The following is a 22,324-nucleotide window of genomic DNA, read 5'->3' as shown; positions in this document are numbered from 1 at the left end:
CTAATATGGAATTATGTTTCAAATGATCGTACATAGATAAGGTAAATAAGATTGCTGGCTACCTCGGAGAGGGGGGGAGGAGAGAGCTGGAGAAAATCCCGACCTACAAACAAATAGATTCTACCCTTATGGCCAGAACTCCTTCCCCTGACAATGATAATAAAGTAATCACCAATTCAGGGCATGGAAATCCTTGCTAGTCTAATGCTTTCTCTTGGGGAACTAACCCCCCAGTTCTGCACTTATTCTAACCTCTGGACCTGCCTCCTGAATCAGAGACCCCCTGCTGTCTGTGCAGATGTTCCTCTGTATCCCTCCTCAAAACCCCTGAGTTTTGTGTATTTTTTGTGTCTATGAATAGGAAGACACACAAGACATTATATTATCCTATATGTGGGAAAGAAATTGTAGATTTCATTTATAGCTATCTCTACTATTCCTCTATGTATACTCACATAGGAGTAAAGAGTTTTCTTATAAAATACTTCATACTTATGTAAGTGAATGTATAGAGATATATGACATCACATATACCAAGACAGTCTCTGTCTCTCTCTGTCTCTCTCTCTCTTTATATATATATAATATATATATATATATATATATATATATATATATATATGTATATATATGTATGTACATGGCTGTTAGGATTCTTGCAAGGTGCTAAGTTGGTTGCCTAATTTTAGCCTGGTGCTTAGCAGTTCTCTGGTTCACTAATGTGCCTGGTACTTGCTAGAGTTCTGCAAGAGTTCACACCTTTCACACCTGTGAGTTCACACCTCTAAAAGCACATATAAAAGGACAAGCCCACTGGAAGCTCCCGGAGATTCAGAGCCAGGATTCAGTTGGGAGATTCACAAGTCACAAGGACAAGGCCTCTAGAGGGGGAGCCCCAGTTCTAAGGAGAACCTGCCCACCTGATTCTGGGGAGCCCATTACCAGGGACCAGTCCATAAGTTTGGCTGTCAGAGGAAGGAGAGGCCAAGATGAAAGCCACTTGGCCTGGCTGGTGAGAGACACAGGGCTCCAGGCCTGGCACTGCCTCTCACTGGCTGTGTGACCTTGGCTGTGTCCCTGCCCTCGTCCTGGCCTCAAGTACACTTTTTCCCAAAGGAGCTTGGCCCACTTGGGCTCTGAGGTTTCTTGCAGCCCTCCATCCTATCCAGACCCACCAGTGTATTGAGACACCCCTAACCTTCCTCCTCCCCACTCATAAAAGTGACTAGTTCTCAGCCCCCAGCTGAGAGATCTCTGCTAGTCGACTGCTTTCCCTTGGGGTGGCCCCCGGTCAGTAAGTTCTGTCTTTTATTTAACCCTAAACTTGGCAATAATACTGCCCATGGCCCTCCCTGGACCTGCCTTTTAGAATCAGAGAGGCCTCCCTCCTGCCATCTTACAAGAACTCTGAGCTTGTGGAGTGGAAGGACACAGGCCCAACAGGACCAAGGGAAGGAGCGCTCGGGTCTGGGCCTTGTGTTTCCTGGTCACTTTGCTCCCATGCTGGGGAGCCCGAGCCTGGTGGTGGTAGTGGTGGGGGGCGGTTTGGGAAGGTGCCAGCCTCTCACTTCTCACTTGCCTGTTCCCCACTCTCGGTGTCCTCAGGGAGGCACCAGCCAATCAGAGCTGAGCCTGCTAAGGTGGGCCAGGCTCTGCTGAGCGTCAGTGGCCGGTGACGTCAGCGCCACCTTGGTAATACTGCAGTCTTCCTCCAGCCAATCCCGCAGCTCCCTCCCTTGGTCCCCAGCAGACAGTCTCTTCACTGGTCTCCCTGGAAACAGCATCCATCCTCCTCATAGGCCAATGTTCTCATTTTCTCTTCCCTCCCCCACTAGCTCTCCAGCTCATTTTCCCCTTTACCTTTAACCCCTACCCTGTCTTTATTTTTTCTTCTCCCAAAGACCTTCTCCTACTCATTTCCCCTCCCCCAAACAACTTCTCGGCCTCATTTATCCTCCCCCACCAATGCTACAAGTGACATCATTTCAGAAGCTTCTGACTCTTCCATTTTCTATCAGAACCAAAGGCCTCTTCTTATAATCCTAATATATACATATATATATGTATATATATGTACACACACACACACACACACATATATATATATATATATATATATACACATGTATATGTGTGTGTGTGAGTGTAATCTACATATAGGCTTATCCTATATATGGAATGCTCTAATACAATTCATTTATTATGTTCTCTACCTTCATCTATGTACACTCACATATGACTCCAATGCCTCCTATAGAATAGCACTTCATATTTATGTAAATGGAAAATAGGGAATATAGAAAAAAACCTCATCTATGTTAAGACAAAAAATATATACATATATGTGTGTGTGAGTCCACTCTGGTTTCTCACTTCATTCCTAAATAAAGGAAGGCATTTGTTCTTTATGTATATTCATTTGGATGATTTATATATTCTTTCTTCAAAAAAATTAGTATTTTTCATAAAAATGAGTATTCACATATTCACTTTTTATTCATATCTAGCCATACAACTATTTTCTCTGTTCATTGATGTATGTAGGTAGCTAGGCAGGTATACATTGTCTCTGTACAGGCTTGAGGACTCCAAAGCCTTCCTACCTTCCTACAAGTATTCCAATCTTTCTGTTCCTGTGAGAGACTAAAGGCAGACTCCTGTCTATGAGTAACCAGAGGATATCAGGAGTTACATATAGGAATATAGAGAGAAAATAAGGATATCTGAGTAATAGGAATTCTATGAATACTCAGAAAGGAAGGAGAGGAATTTAGAAAGGCTATTTAAATAGTCACATGCCACTATAGAGTGAAAATAGAGAAGTACAATTAGATAGGTAATCATATATCTATAGAAAGGCTATTTAAATTGTCATATGACAGTATAGAGTGAAAATAGAGAAGTAACAATTAAGTAATTAATCATATATCTATAGAAAGGCTATTTAAATGATCCTATGCCACTATGGAGTGAAAATAGATAATAATTAGATAAGTAATCATACACCTATAGAAACACTGTTTAAATGGTTCTATGCCACTATAGAGTGAAAATAGAGAAGCAACAAGTAGATAAGTAATCATATATCTATTGAAGGGCTAGTTAAATGGTCATATGCCAATATAGAGTGAAAATAGAGAATAATTAGATAACTAATCATATATCTATACAAGGGCTATTTGAATGGTCATATGCCACTATAGAGTACAAATAGAAGTAACAATTAGATAAGTAATCATATATCTATAGAAGGAGTATTTAAATGGTCATATGCCAGTAAAAGGTGAAAATAGATATGTAATAATTAGATAAGTGAGCATATATCTATACAAAGGTTATTTAAATGGTCATATGCCACTATAGAGTGAAAACAGAGAAGTAACAGATAAGAAATCATATATCTATAGAATGGCTGATAAATGGTCATATGCCACCCTTTGATCCATCAGTGTTTCTACTGGGCTTATACCCCAAAGAGATACTACAGAAGGGAAAGGGACCTGTATGTGCCAAAATGGTTGTGGCAGCCCTGTTGGGCTAGAAGCTGGAAAATGAAAAGATGCCCGTCAATTTGAGAATGGTTGAGTCAATTGTGGTATATGAATGTTAAGGAATATTATTGTTCTGTAAGGAATGACCAGCAGGATGAATACAGAGAGGACTGGCGAGACTTATATGAACTGATGCTAAATGAAATGAGCAGAACCCTGAGATCATTATATACCTCAGCAATGATACTGTTTGAGGATGTATTCTGATGGAAGTGGATCTCTTCGATAAAGAGAGCTAATTCAGGTTCAATTGATCAAGGATGGACATAAGCAACTACACTCAAAGAAAGAACACGGGGAACTGAATATAAAATGTTGCATTTCTGTTTTGCTTCTCTGGTTATTTCTCCCTTCTGAATCCAATTCTCCCTGTGCAGCAAGAGAACTGTTCGGTTCTGCACACATATATTGTATCTAGGATATACTGCAACCTATTCAACATGAAAAGAACTGCTTGCCATCTAGGGGAGGGGGTAGAGGGAGGGAGGGGAAAAATCGGAACAGAAGTGAGTGCAAGGGAAAATGTTGTAAAAAATTACCCTGGCATGGGTTCTGTCAATAAAAAGTTAAAATAAATCAATAAATGGTTATATGCCAGTACAGAGTGAAAATAGAGAAGTAATAATTAGGTAAGTAATCATATATCTATAGAAATGCTGTTAAAATGTTCATATGCCTCTATAGAATTAAAATAGATAAGTAATAATTAGATAAGTAATCATACATATATACATATATATGTGACAACAAACAAGATAGCACATGTATGTATGACATATATATATATATATATATATTTATGTAACAGATTAATCAAATACCTATCTATACTCAGATGTTTAGATATAGTGATAGAACAGGTGAGTGCTCATACCTGTCAAAACACACACGGAAGATAGGAATCCTCTTTTATGAAGAGATATGTCTAATTATCATGGAAGAAGCCATGAGACTTTCCTGAAGAGTTAAGGTTCTCAACCTTTTTGGCTTTTGACTACCTCCCTACTCATAAAAGTATACTAGTTCTCAGCCCCCAGCTGATAGATCTCTACTAGTCGACTGCTTTCCCTTGGAGTAGCCCCCGGCCAGTAAGTTCTGTCTTTAATTTAACCCTAAACTTGGCAATAATACTACCCATGGCCCTCCCTGGAGCTGCCTTTTTGAATCAGAGAGGCCTCCCTCCCGCCATCTTACAAGAACTCTGAGCTTGTGGAGTGGAAGGACACAGGCCCAACAGGCCCACAGGAAGGAGCGCTCGGGTCTGGGCCTTATGTTTCCTGGTCACTTTGCTCCCTCACTAGGGAGCCCAAGCCTGGTGGGGGGGGGGGCGGCGGGGGAGTTTGGGTGGGTTCCGGCCTCTCACTTCTCACTTATATGTTACCGACTCTCAGCATCCTCAGGGAGGCAGCAGCCACTCAGAGTTGATTCTGGCAAGGTGGGCCGCCCTCTGCTGAGCATCAGTGGTCACAGACGTCAGAGTCACCTTGGTAATGCTGCAGTCTTCCTCCAGCCAATCCCGAAGCTCCCTCCCTTGGTCCTCAGTGGACAGCCTATTCACTGGTCTCCCTGGAAACAGCATCCATCCTCCTCTTAGGCCATTGTTCTCATTTCCCCTTCCCGCCCCCACACCCTCTCAAGCTCCTTTCTTCCCCCTTCAAACTGCTTTTCAGCCTCATTTTCCCTCCCCCACTATCTCTCCAGCTCATTTTCCCCTTGGCCCTTAACCCCTACCCTGTCTTTATTTTTTCTTCTCCCAAAGACCTTCTCCAACTCATTTCCCCTCCCCCAAACAACTTCTCGGCCTCATTTATCCTCCCGCACCAATGCTACAAGTGACATCATTTCAGAAGCTTCTGACCCTTCCATTTTCTATCAGAACCAAATGCCTCTTTTTATAATCCTAATATATATATATATACACACATACATGTATATGTGTGTGTGTGTGTGTGTGTGTAATCTACATGTAAGCTTATCCTATATATGGAATGCTCTAATACAATTCATTTATTATATTCTCTACCTTCATCTATGTATGCTCACATATGACTCCAATGCCTCCTATGGAATATCACCACATATTTATGTAAATGGAATATAGGGAATATAGAAAAAACCTCATCTATATGAAGACAAAGAATATAAACATATATGTGAGCGTGTGTGTCCACTTTGGTTCCGCGCTTCATTCCTAAGTAAAGGAAGGCATTTGTTCCTTGTATACATTCATTTGTATGATTTCTATATTCTTTCTTCTCATAAACATTAGTATTTTTCATACATATATGACTATTCACATATGCACTTGTTATTCACATCTAGCCATACTTCTATTTTCTCTGTTCATTGATGTATGTGGTTAGTTAGACAGGTATACATTGTCTCTACACGGGCATGAGGACTCCTATAGTCTTCCTATCTTCCTACACGTATTCCAATGTTTCTATGCCTGTGGGAGACTAAATGCAGACTCCTGTCTATGAGTAAAGAGAGGATATCGGGATTTACATATAGGAATATAGAGAGAAAATAAGGATATCTGAAGAATAGGAATTCGATGCATACTCAGAAAGGAAGGAGAGGAATTTAGAAAGGATATTTAAATGGTCACATGGTACTACAGAGTGAAAATAGAGAAGTAATGATTAGTTAAGTAATCATATATCTATAGAAAGGCTATTTAATGGTTATATGCCACTATAGAGTTAAAACAGAGAAGTAACAATTAAATAAGTAATCATATATGTATAGAAGGGCTATTTAAATGGTCCTATGCCAGTATAGAGTGAAAATAGATAAATAATAAGTAGAGAAGTAATCATATATCTACAGAAGGGCTATTTAAATGGTCATATGCTACCCTTTGATCCAGCAGTGTTTCTACTGGGCTTATACCCCAAAGAGATACTAAAGAAGGGAAAGGGACCTGTATGTGCAAGAATGTGTGTGGCAGCCCTGTTTGTAGTGGCCAGAAACTGGAAAATGAAAGGATGCCCATCAATGGGAGAATGGCTGGGTAAATTGTGGTATATGAACATTATGGAATATTATTGTTCTGTAAGAAATGACCAGCAGGATGAATACAGAGAGGACTGGCGAGACTTACATGAACTGATGCTGAGTGAAATGAGCAGAACCGGGAGATCATTATATACCTCAACAACGATACTGTTTGAGGATGTATTTTGATGGAAGTGGACCTCTTCGATAAAGAGAGCCTTAATTGATCAAAGATGGACAGAAGCAGCTACACCCAGAGACAGAACACTGGGAAATGAATATGAAATGTTGCATTTCTGTTTTTCTTCTCGGGTTATTTCTACCTTCTGAATCCAATTCTCCTTGTGCAACCAGAGAACTGTTCGGTTCTGCACACATATATTGTATCTAGGATATACTGTAACCTATTTAACATATAAAGGACTGCTTGCCTTCTTAGGGAGGGGATGGAGGGAGGGAGGGGAAAAATTGGAACAGAAGTGAGTGTAAGGGATAATGCTGTAAAAAATTTCTCTGCCATGGGTTCTGTCAATAAAAAGTCAAAAAAAATGTTCATATGCCAGTATGTTGTGAAAATAGATAAGTAATATTTAGATAAGTAATCATATATCTATAGAAAGGCTATTTAAATGGTCATATGTCACTAAAGAGTGAAAACATAGAAGTAATAATTAGATAAGTAACCATATACCTATCGAAGGGCTATTTCAATGGTCCTATGCCAGTATAGAGTGAAAATAGATAAGTAATAATTTGGTAAGTAACTATATATCTACAGAAGGGATATTTCAATGGTCACATGCCACTACAGAGTGAAAAGAGATAAGTAATAATTCGATAGGTAATCATATATCTATAGAGGTGCTATAGAAATTGTCATATGCTACTATGGAGTGAAAATAGAGAAGTAACAATCAGATAAGTAATCATATATCTGGTCATATGCCACAACAGTGTAAAAATATATAAGTAATAATTAGATAAGTAACCATATGTATAAAGAAGGTCTATTTAAATGGTCCTATTACACTATACAGTGAAATTAGATAAGTAATAATTAGGTACATAACCATTTATCTATAGAAGTGCTATTTAAATGGTCATATGCCTCTATAGAGTGAAAATAGATAAGCAATAATTAGGTAAGTAATCATATATCTATTGAAGGGTTATTTTAATGGTCATATTCCACTATAGGGTGAAAATAGAGAAGTAACAATTAGATAAGTAATCCTATATGTATAGGAAGTCTATTTAACTGGTCATATGCCACATATGCCATCCCACAGTGGAGAACCCCTTGCTTGTCTAATGTTTTCCTTTGAGGCAGCCCCTAGTCAGCAAGTACTGGCCTTAATCTAACCTAACAATCAGAATAAAAGCTCAGGTTCTTCCTGGACTTGTCTCCTAAACTGGAGGGTATCTCTCCCCAATCTAATAATGTCACATCTCAGAGCCCTGGATGGGCGAGTAGGAGGACAAAGCCCCATAGTGAGCCGTTGGGGACCCTTCCACTACCAGGGACTGGAGTCCTAGGACCTGAATCATGTATTTCTTGGCCACAGGTCATCCACGCTCAGGAGCCTGAGCCTCAGGTGGGCTTTGAGTGGGACCCCTGGGCTTTCTCACCTCTCAGATGTCCGTTCTCCACCTTTGGAGTCCTCAGGGATGAATCGGGAAGTAGAGCTGAATCTTGGCAAAGTGGAGCCCCTGCTGACCAGCCATGGCTCCTGAAGTCAGTGCTCAGCCTCGGTGGAGAGTCTACCTCCAGCCAATCCCGGCGTTCTCTCCATTGGTCCCCAGCAGACATCCAGCTCACCAGGCTCCTTGAAGACAGAATCCCTCCCCCTGAAATCCCATTATTCTCCTTTTAGCCTTCCCTTCAGTCCTTCTCAAGCTCACTTTCCCCTTCCTGCAGCCACAACTTCTCAGGGTCATTCCCCTCTCCCCCACTCCTTTTCCTGTTCCTTTACTTTCTTCCACAGACCTTCTCAGATGAATTCCCCCTCACCCACAACCTCTGCAGGTAGGTCAAGTTGCCATCGTGGTTTCCTGACTGTGGTCATTAAACAAACCAGGGAGGGAGAGGACCCCAGGGATCCAGACTGATGCCCACGGACCCCTGCTGTCTGTGCAGGTGACCCTCTGTTCCCCTCCTCAAAACCTTGGGCTCTGTACATATTTATCCATGAGGACTCAAATATTTTCTCCATATATTCTCAGATTAATCCCCCCTCACCCACAACCTCTGCAGGTAGGTCAAGTTGCCATCATGGTTTCCTGACCGTGGTCATTAAAGAAACCAGGGAGGGAGAGAACCCCAGGGATCCAGACTGATGCCCATGGACCCCCTGCTGTCTGTGCAGGTGACCCCTCAAAAGGAGGTTCCCCTCCTCAAACCTTGGTCTTTGTACATATTTATCCATGAGGACTCAAATATTTTCTCCGTAAATTCATATAAGAGAGAATTCCTCCATTCTTTCTTTCTCTAGTCCTCCTTATGACTATGCATGACTCTTCATAATGCAGTGTGTGCATATACATATATATATGTGTGTGTGTGAGTATGTATATATATATACATATATATATGTAGGTTAAATAATACTAAATTAAGTGAAGAAGTCATATTTCATCTATATATATTCTATATGTATATATTACTCTGGTCTATTTCTATTAAATCATAAATTCATAATTAAATCAAAGAATATAGAGAACATGACAACTCATGTATGTGAAGACAGACTGCGTTTCTGAATATACATGTATATATATGTGTTTGGTATGTATGTATGTTTGTATGTATGTTCTTATTCTACATTGCTGAGTTTGAGCACTCATTTTTTTCTTTCCATAAATTAATTTCTATGATTAATAAATTCTGTCTCCTCTGAAACATTAGTCATTCTATTTCTACCCAAATGTTTACTCATATATTAAACCTATTCATCTACATGAGCAGCCATATTCTATTGAAAAAAATATTTTTAATAATGCTTTCTCTGGGCCTGGTGAGAGTTACATGAATTGATGCTAAGTGAAATAAGCAGAACCAGGATTTCATTGTACACGGCAATGGCAAGATCATATGGTGCTCGATTCTGATGGATGTGGCTCTTCTCAACAATGAGACCAGTTCCCATGATCTCGTGATGATGAGAACCATCTACACCCAGAGAGAGGACTGTGGGAACTGAGTGTAGATCACAACATAAGATTTTCACTTTTTTTGTTGGTGCTTGAATTTCATTTTCCTTGTCATTTTTTCCCCTTTTGGAGCTGATTGTTCTCATGCAGTGTTAAGGACCGTGCCTAAGGGAAGGGGCAGGTCAAGTCTCCTAGAGCCTCCCCAGCTGTGGGTCATAACATCTGAAGGAGTTGAAAGGCAGCCTTTACTGACACAGGTGTTCCATGTGGACTGGGAGGGAGATAAATTAGAGGCAGAAGGAAGAGGAAAGAGGTCAGAGGTCAGAGAACAGCAACTGCCTCTAGGTCTCCTCATATCCTCATCACCCTCTCACACGTAGAGATCCATTCTACCGGTCTGAGTTAGACCTCCAGCAGCCACTGGCAGGCGGCTCCCGTATCACAACCGTGCAACAAGACAATTGTATAAATACGTATGCCTATGTCAGATTGACAGATATTTTTGCCATGTTTAACATATATCAGATGATTTACATCAATAAAAAATAGTGCTTTCTCTATACGCTTATAATCTATGATCTGTTGGAGTTCTCCTCTATCCTCTCTCTATCCCTAAAAGTATTGTCTGCTTATCTCCCTGTGATAGATTAAATGAAGATTCCTGTCTCTGAGCACATATAGAACCCATAGAGAAGATTCTGGACAGAGAATTAGCGTAGGTGCACAGGAAGGAAGAGGGAGGGAGGGCATACTCCTAACTGAAGTACGAGCAGAGGAATCTAGAAAAACTATAGGTGTCCATGTAGGTGAATAGATAGAAAAAATATATGAATAACAGTAAATAAATCATAAGAGACCCTATGATCTAAATATACTTATTAAATGCACAGAATACATGACTGCTCTATATGTGACTACAGATAGTATACAGGGAAAGCCATCTAGATAAAATAAATAGATACAGATACAGATATTGATTCCTTTATAGAAAGGATCTTTGCATGCTGCAATATGAATACATGGGGAATATAGAAGTGCATTCACTCATTCAATCCATAAACAGAGCATAGTAATACTCAAATGTATGGACTTGAAGACAGAACAAGATTCTACTTGTCTATATCAAAATGCACAACGGAGACCGGAATTCTCATCTATTAGGGGATTTATCTAAATTTTCTATCATCCCTGTCCATTAGATTTTCCTTAGGAGCTGAGGCTCCCAGACTCTTCTTTGTGACTATGCAATTATCTCCAATATTTGTATCCTCCCATTGATTGCTAATTGATATGTATTAAAAATTCTTTATAAGATATTGGATTGAGTCTTCACCGGTGTGTGTGTGTGTGTGTGTGTGTGTGTGTGTGTGTGTGTTTGTGTGTTTGTGCCCTAACTTCCATTCCGCACCTGTTGCATCACTGCTAACAGATTGGAGGGTGTTCCTTTAGATTTCTAATAACTACAGTATTGGCTCCAATTGGCAGGGTCTATTGTGGAAGTGTTGGGAGCCCTCCTGGGTGAGTTGCTCTCCCTGTCCTTCTGGCCTCTTCCGGCTGTTGGCAGCAGGGGACAATCTGAGATCCATGAAGCTGATTTGGGAAGGTTAGGGGAGAATTCCTCTTTCCTTGGTGGACAGAACCCCACTGAGCTTCCCAGGGCAGGAAAGGGAAGGGCACCTGAGCTCTGCTCAAGGGTTTATTTGTTCTTCCTGTCCCATTCTGACTCCCAGAGCCCCCTTCTGCAGCTCAAGTAGTTTCCTTTATACAGCTGATAATTCTCACCAATGTTCACCGAGGCCTTCTATACCAAGCAGTTCTGGTTTCATGGTTCACCAAAGGGAGAGCCTTTTCCTTGTCCCTTTCCTTTACTGCAGTAGGAGTTCTCTGAGAATTATTTATGTAAATGGAATATAGGGAACATAGAAAAAACCTCATCTATATGAAGACAAAAAATATATTCATATATATGTGTGTGTGTTCACTCTGGTTTTTCACTTCATTCCTAAGTAAAGGAAGGCATTTGTTCTTTCTATACATTCGTTTGTATGTACAGAGTGTAGAGAAAGGCAATTAAATAATAGAAATATAGAAGTAACAATTAGATAATTAATCATATATTATATGAAGAGCTATATATATTATATATATATAGAAGGGCTATTTAAATGGTCTATGCCACTACAGATTAAAAATAGAGAAGTAATAATTAGATAAGTAATCATCTATGTATAGAAGGGCTATTTAAATGGTCCTATGCCACTATAGAGTAAAAATAAAGAAGAAACAATTAGATAGGTAATCATATATTTATAAAAAGGCTACTTAAATGGTCCTATGCTACTATAGAGTGAAAATAGATAAGTAATAATTAGATAAATAACCATATATGTATAGAAGGGCTATTTAAATGGTCCTATGCCACTATAGAGTGAAAATAAATAAGTTAAAATTAGATAAGTAATCATTTATCTATAGAAGGGTTATTATATGGTCCTATGCGACAATAGAGTTAAAATAGAAAAGTAATAATTATATAACTAATCATATATCTATACAAGTGCTATTTGAATGGTCCTTTGCCACGATAGAGTGAAAATAGAGAAGGAATAATTAGATAAGTAATCATACTTCTATAGAAAGGCTTTTTAAATAGTCCCATGCCACTCTAGAGTGAAAATAGAGAAGTAACAATTAGATAAGTAATCATACATCTATAGAAAGGCTATTTCAATGGTCCTGTGCCACTAACGAGTGAAAGTAGAGAAGTAATAATGACATAAGTAACCATATATTTATAGAAAGGCTATTTAAATTGTCATATGTAACTATAGATTGAAAACACATAAGTAATAATTTGATAAGTAATCATATATCAACAGAAGGGCTATTTAAATGGTCATATGCCACTATAGAGTGAAAATAGAGAAGAAACAATTAGATAAGTAATAATATTTTTATAGAAGGCGTATGTAAATGACAATATTCTAATTAAAAAGTGAAAATAAATAAGTAATAATTAGATAAGTAATCATATATCCATGGAAGTGCTATTTAAATGGTCCTATGCCACTATAGAGTAAAAATAGAAAAATAAAAATTCGATAATTAAACATATATCTATAGAAAGGCTATTTCAATGGTAATATGCCACTATAGAGTAAAAACAGAAAAATAATAATTGGTTAAATAATCATATATCTATAGAAAGGCTATTTAAATGGTCATATTTCAGTATAGAGTGAAAATAGATAAGCAACAATTAGATAAGTAATAATAGATCCAAAGAAGGTTTACTTAAATGGTCCTTTTCCAATATAGCGCGAAAATAGAGAAGTAACAATTAGATAAGTAACCATATATCAATACAAGGGCTATTTAAGTGGTCATATGCCACTATAGATAGAGTAGTAACTCTCTACCTTCATCTATGTCTACTCACATATGACTCCAGTGCCTCCTATAAAATATCACTTCATATTTATGTAAATGGAATATAGGGAATATAGAAAAAACCTCATCTATATTAAGACAAAAATAAATATATATATGTGAGTGTGTGTGTCCACTTTGGTTTTTCCCTTCATTTCTAAGTAAAGGAAGGCATTTGTTCTTTCTATACATGCATTTGTATGTGTCGAGTATAGTGACAGACAATTAGATAACAGAAATATAGAAGTAACAATTAGATAAGTAATCATATATGTATAGAAGGGCTATTTAAATAGTTCTATGACACTATAGAGTACAAATATAGAAGTAACAATTAGATAAGTAATCATATATATGTAGAAGGACCATTTAAATGGTCCTATGCCACTATAGAGTGAAAATAGAGAAGTAACAATTAGATAAGTAATCATTTATCTATAGAAGGGTTATTATATGGTCCTATGCGACAATAGAGTTAAAATAGAAAAGTAATAATTATATAACTAATCATATATCTATACAAGTGCTATTTGAATGGTCCTTTGCCACGATAGAGTGAAAATAGAGAAGGAATAATTAGATAAGTAATCATACTTCTATAGAAAGGCTTTTTAAATAGTCCCATGCCACTCTAGAGTGAAAATAGAGAAGTAACAATTAGATAAGTAATCATACATCTATAGAAAGGCTATTTCAATGGTCCTGTGCCACTAACGAGTGAAAGTAGAGAAGTAATAATGACATAAGTAACCATATATTTATAGAAAGGCTATTTAAATTGTCATATGTAACTATAGATTGAAAACACATAAGTAATAATTTGATAAGTAATCATATATCAACAGAAGGGCTATTTAAATGGTCATATGCCACTATAGAGTGAAAATAGAGAAGAAACAATTAGATAAGTAATAATATTTTTATAGAAGGCGTATGTAAATGACAATATTCTAATTAAAAAGTGAAAATAAATAAGTAATAATTAGATAAGTAATCATATATCCATGGAAGTGCTATTTAAATGGTCCTATGCCACTATAGAGTAAAAATAGAAAAATAAAAATTCGATAATTAAACATATATCTATAGAAAGGCTATTTCAATGGTAATATGCCACTATAGAGTAAAAACAGAAAAATAATAATTGGTTAAATAATCATATATCTATAGAAAGGCTATTTAAATGGTCATATTTCAGTATAGAGTGAAAATAGATAAGCAACAATTAGATAAGTAATAATAGATCCAAGAAGGTTTACTTAAATGGTCCTTTTCCAATATAGCGCGAAAATAGAGAAGTAACAATTAGATAAGTAACCATATATCAATACAAGGGCTATTTAAGTGGTCATATGCCACTATAGATAGAGTAGTAACTCTCTACCTTCATCTATGTCTACTCACATATGACTCCAGTGCCTCCTATAAAATATCACTTCATATTTATGTAAATGGAATATAGGGAATATAGAAAAAACCTCATCTATATTAAGACAAAAATAAATATATATATGTGAGTGTGTGTGTCCACTTTGGTTTTTCCCTTCATTCTAAGTAAAGGAAGGCATTTGTTCTTTCTATACATGCATTTGTATGTGTCGAGTATAGTGACAGACAATTAGATAACAGAAATATAGAAGTAACAATTAGATAAGTAATCATTTATCTATAGAAGGGATATTTAAATGGTCCTATGACACTCTAGAGTGAAAATAGAGAAGTAACAATTAGATAAGTAATCATATATATGTAGAAGGACCATTTAAATGGTCCTATGCCACTATAGAGTGAAAATAGAGAAGTAACAATTAGATAAGTAATCATATATCTATATAAAGGGTATATAAATGGTCATATGTCACAATAGAGTAAAATCGAGAAGTAATAATTAGATAAGTAATCATAGATTTATAGAAGGGCTATTTGAATGGTCCTATGCCATTATAGAGTGAAAATAGAGAAGTAACAATTAGTTAAGTAATCATGTATCTATAGAAGGGATATTTAAATGGTCCTATGACACTCTAGAGTGATAATAGATAAGTGATGATTAGATAAATAACCATATATCTATAGCAGGGCTATTTAAAAGGTCATGTGTCACTATAGAGTGAGTTGCAACTTTCTACCTTCATCTATGTATACTCACATATTACTAGATTGACTCCAATAGAATATCACTTCCTATTTATGTAAATGGATTATAGGGAATATAGAAAAAACCTCATCTATATAAAGACAAAGAGTATATACATATATGTGAATGTGTGTGTCCACTCTCATTTTTTGCTTCATTCCTAAGTAAAGGATGGCATTGGTTTTTTATATACATTCATTTGTATGTACAGAGTATAGAGAAAAACAATTACGTAATAGATATATGGAAGTAACAATTAGATAAATAATCATATACCTATAGAAGGATTATTAAAATGGTCCTTTGCCACTATAGAGTAAAAATAGAGAAGTAATAATTAGATAAATAACCATATATCTATAGACGAATAATTTAAATGGTTCTATGCTACTATAGATAGAGTAGTAACTCCCTACCTTCATCTATGTATACTCATATTTGACTACAGTGCCTCCTAAAGAATATCACTTCCTATTTATGTAAATGGAATATAGGGAATATTGAAAAATACTCATCTATATGAATACAAAAATATATACATATATGTGTTTGTGTGTGTCCGCTCTTGTTTTTAGCTTCATTCCTAAGTAAAGGAAGGCATTTGTTCTTTGTATACATTGATTTGTATGTATAGAATATAGAGAAAGACAATTCAAAAATGGATTTATAGAAGTAACAATTAGATAAGTAATCATATATCTATAGAAGGGTTATTTAAATGGTTCTATGTCACTATAGAGTGAAGATATAGAAGTAATAATTAGATAAGTAATCATATATCTATAGAAAGGCTATTTCAATTTTCATATGCCAGTACAGAATGACAATAGAGAAGTATCAATTAGATAAGTAATCATACATCTATAGAAAAGCTATTGAAATGGTCCAATGCCAATATAGATTGAAAATAGAGAAGTAACAATTATATAAGTTATCATAGATCTATGGAAGGGCTATTTAAATTGTCCTATTCCAATCTAGAGTGAAAATAGAGAAGTAACAATTAGATAAGTAATCATACATTTATAGAAGGGCTATTTAAATGGTCCCATTCCAGTATAGAGTGAAAACATATAAGTCATAATTAGATAAGAAATCATACATCTATAGAAGGGCTATTTAAATGGTCCTATGCCACTATAGAGTGAAAATACATAAATAATAATTAGGTAAATAATCATATATGTATAGAATGGCTATTTAAATCGTCCTTTGCCACTATAGATTGAAAATATAGAAACAGTAATTAGATAAATAATCATATATTTATAGAAGGGCTATTTAAATGGTCCTATGCCACTATAGAATAAAAATAGATAAGTAATCATATATGTATAGAAGGGCTATTTAAATGGTCCTATGCCACTATAGAATGAAAATAGAGAAGAACCAATTAGAGAAGTAATCATATATCTATAGAAATTCTATTTAAATGGTCATATGCTACCCTTTGTTCCAGAAGTGATTCTACTGGGCTTATACCCCAAAGAGATACTAAAGAAGGGAAAGGGACCTGTATGTGCAAAATGTTTGTGGCAGCCCTGTTTGTAGTGGCTAGAAGCTGGAAAATGAATGGATGCCCATCAATTGGAGAATGGCTGGGTAAATTGTCATATATGAATGGTATGGAACATTATTGTTTTGTAAGAAAAGACCAGCAGGATCAATACAGAGAGGACCGGCGAGACTTACATGAACTGAAGCTGAGTGAAATGAGCAGAACCAGGAGATCATTATATATCTCACCAACGATACTGTTTGAGGATGCATTCTGATGGAAGTGGATCTCTTCGATAAAGAGACCTAACTCAGTTTCAATTGATCAAGGATGGACATAAGCAACTACACTCAAAGAAAGAACACGGGGAAATGAATATAAAATGTTGCATTTCTGTTTTTCTTCCCAGGTTATTTCTCCCTTCTGCATCCAATTCTCCCTGTGCAGCAAGAGAAATGTTCGGCTCTACCCATATATATTGTATCTACGATATACTGTAACCTATTTAACATATAAAGGACTGCTTGCCATCTGGGGGAGGGGGTGGAGGGAGGGAGGGGAAAAATCGGAACAGAAGTGAGTGTAAGGGATAATGTTGTAAAAAGTTACCCTGGCATGGGTTCTGTCAATAAAAAGTTAAAATAAATCAATAAATGGTTATATGCCACTATAGAGTGAAAATAGAGAAGTAATAATTAGGTAAGTAATCATATATCTATAGAAATGCTGTTAAAATGTTCATAGGCCTCTATAGAATTAAAATAGATAAGTAATAATTAGATAAGTAATCATACATATATACATATATATATATGAGTGACAACAAACAAGATAGCACATGTATGTATGATTTATATATATATTTATGTAACAGATTAATCAAATACCTATCTATACTCAGATGTTTAGATATAGTGATAGAACAGGTGAGTGCTCATACCTGCCAAAACACACAAGGAAGATAGGAATCCTCTTTTATGAAGAGATATGTCTAATTATCATGGAAGAAGCCATGAGACTTTCCTGAAGAGTTAAGGTTCTCAACCTTTTTGGCTTTTGACTACCCAATGTTTCCAATTCCCAAATCAAGGATTTGTTTCTGAAGGCACTCTTGAGATCCTATGGTGTGCATGTGTGTGTGTGTGTGTGTGTGTGTGTGTGTGTATGTGTGTGTGTGTGTCTGTGTGTGTGTCAGTGCCCTAACTTCCATTCTGCACCCTGTTGCATCATTGCTAACACATTGGAGGGTGTCCCTTTATATTTCTAATACCTACAGTATTGGCTGAAATTGGCAGGGTCTATTGTGGAAGTGTTGGGAGCCCTCCTGGGTGAGTTGCTCTCCCTGTCCTTCTGGCCTCTTCAGGCTGTTGGCAGCAGGGGACAATCTGAGTGAGATCCATGAAACGCATTTGTGAAGATTAGGGGAGAATTCCTCTTTCCTTGGTGGACAGAACCCCACTGAGCTTTCCAGGGCAGGAAAGGGAAGGGCACCTGAGCTCTGCTCAAGGGGTTATTTGTTCTTCCTGTCCCATTCTGACTCCCAGAGCCGCCTTCTGCAGCTCAAGTAGTTTCCTTTAAACAGCTGAAAATCCTCACCAATGTTCACCGAGGCCTTCTTTACCAAGCAGTTCTGGTTTCATGGTTCACCAAAGGGAGAACCTTTTCCTTGTCCCTTTCCTTCACTGCACTGGGAGTTCTCTGAGAGCAGAAAACCGAGATCTTGCCCAGGCTATCCCCTCGTAACTCCAAGAAAATATTGCAGTCGGGCTCTGAGTGAGGTAGTAGGAGTCATCCTCTTATTTCCCAAATGGAAGAAAGCCATTCTTGGAAGGCATAGATTTTGCTAAGGCTCATTCAGGAAAGTGCATCCCAGGCTGTCCCAAAGCTGAGGGATGGAATAGGGGATCATGTTGTGTCCTGCTTTCTAGAGCCCCCAAGTCGGGGTGACCAAATGCACTGTTGCTTTCTAGAGCCCCCATGCCGGGGCAATTAAAATATACTGTCTTAATGGAGAAGTGATGAGGCGGGACTCCTGAGGATGGTGGAAAAATGGAGTTCATTTATTCCAAGGACTTTCCCCTTTTTATACCCTCATACACTTAGGTAACAAAAACCCTGGGCATGTGCCCAGTATTACCGTGTGTATGGGGCCACATAAACAAATAATGCTTTCTCTATCCTCTTATAATCTATGATCTGTCAGAGTTCTCCTCTATCCTCTCTCGATTCCTAAAAGGATTGTCTGCTTATCTCTCTGTGATAGAATATATGAAGTCTCCTGTCTCTGAGCACATATAGAACTCATATAGAAGATCTTGGACAGAGAACTAGTGTAGGTGCACAGGAAGGAATACGGAGGGAGGGCATACTCCTAACTGAAGTACTAGCTGAGGAATATAGAAAAACTATAGGTGTTCATGTAGGGGAATAGATAGAAAAATTATATGAAAAAAAAAAGAAAAATTATATGAGTAATAGTAAATAAATCATAAGAGACCCTATGTAAATGGTCTAAATATACTTATTAAATGCACAGAATACATGACTGCTCTATATGTGACTATAGATAGTATACAGGGAAAGCCATCTAGATAAAATAAATAGATACAGATACAGATATTGATTCCTTTATAGAAAGGATCTTTGCGTGCTGCAATATGAATAAATGGGGAGTATAGAAGTGCATTCACTCATTCGATCCATAAACAGAGCACAGTAATACTCAAATGTATGGACTTGTAGAGAGAACAGGATTCTACTTGTCTATATCAAAATGCACATGGGAGACAGGAATTCTCATCTAATAGGGGATTCATCTAAATTTTCTATCATCCCTTTCCATTAGATTTTCCTTAGGAGCTAAGGCTCCCAGACTCTTCTTTTTGACTATGCAATTATCTCCAATATTTGTATCCTCCCATTGATTGCTAATTGATATGTATTAAAAATTCTTTATAAGATATTGGATTGAGTCTTCACGGTGTGTGTGTGTGTGTGTGTGTGTGTGTGTGTGTGTGTATGTGTATGTGTGCCCTAACTTCCATTCCGCACCCTGTTGCATCATTGCTAACACATTGGAGGGTGTTCCTTTAGATTTCTAATAACTACATTATTGGCTGCAATTGGCAGGGTCTATTGTGGAAGTGTTGGGAGCCCTCCTAGTTGAGTTGCTCTCCCTGTACGTAATCATACATCTATAACAAGGCTATTTCAATGGTCCTATGCCACTAAAGAGTGAAAATAGAGAAGGAACAATTAGATAAGTAATCACAGATCTATAGAAGAGCTATTTCAATGGTCCTATGCCAGTATTGAGTGAAAATTGATAAGTCATAATTAGGTAAGTAATCCTATATCTATAGAAGGGATATTTACATGGTCATAGGACAGTATAGAGTGAGTAATAACTCTCTACCTTCATCTAGGTACATTCGCATATGACTAGAGTGCCTCCTATAGAATATCACTTCATATTTATGTAAATGGAATATAGGGGATATAGAAAAAAGTCATTTATATAAAGAAAAATAATATATACATATATGCGAGTGTGTGTGTCCACTCAGGGTTTTTACTTCATTCATAAGTAAAGGAAGGCATTTGTTCCTTCTATACATTCATTTTTATGTATAGAGTATAGAGAAAGACAATTAAATAATAAAAATAGAGAAATAACAATTAGATAAGTAATCATATATCTATAAAAGCGTTATTTAAATGGTCCTATGCCACGATAGAGTAAAAATAGAGAAGTAATAATTAGATAAGTAATCATATATATATTGAAAGGCTATTTAAATGGTCTTATGCCTGTGTAGAATGAAAATAGATCAGTCATAATTAGATAAGTAATCATATATCTATAGAAGGGTTATTTACATGGTCCTATGCCATTATCGAGTGAAAATAGAGAAGTGATAATTAGATAAGTAACCATATATGTATAGAAGGGGTATTTCAATGGTCATATGACACTATAGATTGAAAATAGATAAGTAATAATTAGATAAGTCATCATATATCTTGAGAGGGGATTTCGAAATTGTCATATGCCACTGTAGAGTGAAAATAGAAAAGTAATAATTAGATAAGTCATCATATATGTATAGAAAGGCTATTTAATTTGTGCTATGTCATTATAGAGCGAAAATAGATAAATAATAATTAGATAAGTAATCATATATGTATAGAAGGGCTATATAAATGGTCCTATTCTACTACAGAGTGAAAATAGAGAAGTAATAATTCGATAAGTAATCATATAACCAAAGTTTTTTTAAATGATCATATGCTAGTATAGAGTGAAAATACAGAAGTAACAATTCGATAAGTAATCATATAACCAAAGTTTTTTTAAATGATCATATGCTAGTATAGAGTGAAAATACAGAAGTAACAATTAGATAAGTAATCATATATCCAAAGAAAGTTTTTTTAAATGGTCATATGCCACTACAAAGTGAAAATAGAGAAATAACAATTAGATAAGTAATCATATATCTAGAGAAGGGATACTTAAATGTCATATGCCACTACAGAGTGAAAATAGATAAGTAATAATTAGATAAGTAATCACATGCCTATAGAAAGGCTATTTAAATTTGCATATGCCATGATAGAGTGAAAATAGAGAAGTAAAAATTAGATAAGTAATCATATATGTATAAAAGGGTTATTTAAATGTTCCTATGGCAGTATAGAGTGAAAATAGAGGAGTAATAATTAGATAAGTAACCATATATCAATTGAAGGGCTATTTATATGATCATATGGCACTATATAGTGAATAGTAACTCTGTGCCTTCATCTAAGTATACTCACATATGACTAGACTGCCTCCTATAGAATATAACTTCATATTCATGTAAATAAAGTATAGGGAATATAGAAAAACCCTCATCTATATAAAGACAACGAATATATACATATAAGTGTGTGTATGTGTCCACTCGGGTTTCTCGCATCATTCCTAACTAAAGCAAGGCATTTGTTCTATATATACATTCATTTGTATGTACAGAGTATAGAGAAAGACAATTAAATAATAGAAATATAGAAGTAACAAGTAGATAAGTAATCATATTTCTATAGAATATTATTTAATTGGTCCTATGCCACTATAGAGTAAAAATAGAGAAGTAATAATTAGATAAGTAATCATAGATCCATAGAAAAACAATTTAAATGTTCCTATGCCATTATAGAGTGAAAATAGATAAGTAATAATTATCTTAATGCTGAGATGTGATCTGTGTAGAAGTGAATCCTAGACATGTCAATAGAAAAATGGAAGCCAGGAATCCTCATTTATAAGGCAATATTTTTAAATTTCCCATCAGCCTTTCCATAAGATTTTCTCTGATGAGGAAACCATCAGCTTGTCTTGCCTTTGACTGTGCTATCTGTCCTACGCCAGGCAGAGATTTTTGAAGCCTCTTTGAGATCTTCTTTTGTCCCGTGATCACTGATAATTAGACAATTCTTTATCAAAGTACTTAGCGAGGGGTCCTAGCTGTGGATTTGTAAGGGTAGGGATATTTCTATGTCTGAATATGTGTT

General features: G+C 36.3%; 1 protein-coding gene across 1 annotated transcript in view; it reads right to left on the bottom strand.

Moving 5' to 3' along the window:
* The window catches only part of LOC127542906 (uncharacterized), a 247,599-nt gene that overhangs the window by 62,973 nt on the left and 162,302 nt on the right, over positions 1–22,324 (bottom strand). The window contains exons 3-4 of the mRNA XM_051968810.1: positions 8,181–8,377; positions 5,035–5,117 (exon numbers count right to left, since the gene is read on the bottom strand). Of these exons, the coding sequence (XP_051824770.1) occupies positions 5,035–5,117; positions 8,181–8,361 (264 nt within the window). The 5' untranslated portion in view covers positions 8,362–8,377. The remainder of the gene's footprint in view (positions 1–5,034; positions 5,118–8,180; positions 8,378–22,324) is intronic.

This window comes from Antechinus flavipes, chromosome X, assembly GCF_016432865.1.
Source record: "Antechinus flavipes isolate AdamAnt ecotype Samford, QLD, Australia chromosome X, AdamAnt_v2, whole genome shotgun sequence".
Lineage (NCBI taxonomy): Eukaryota > Metazoa > Chordata > Mammalia > Dasyuromorphia > Dasyuridae > Antechinus > Antechinus flavipes.
Note: the sequence above shows the minus strand (reverse complement) of the source record. Positions and strands in the feature narration are given on the sequence as shown.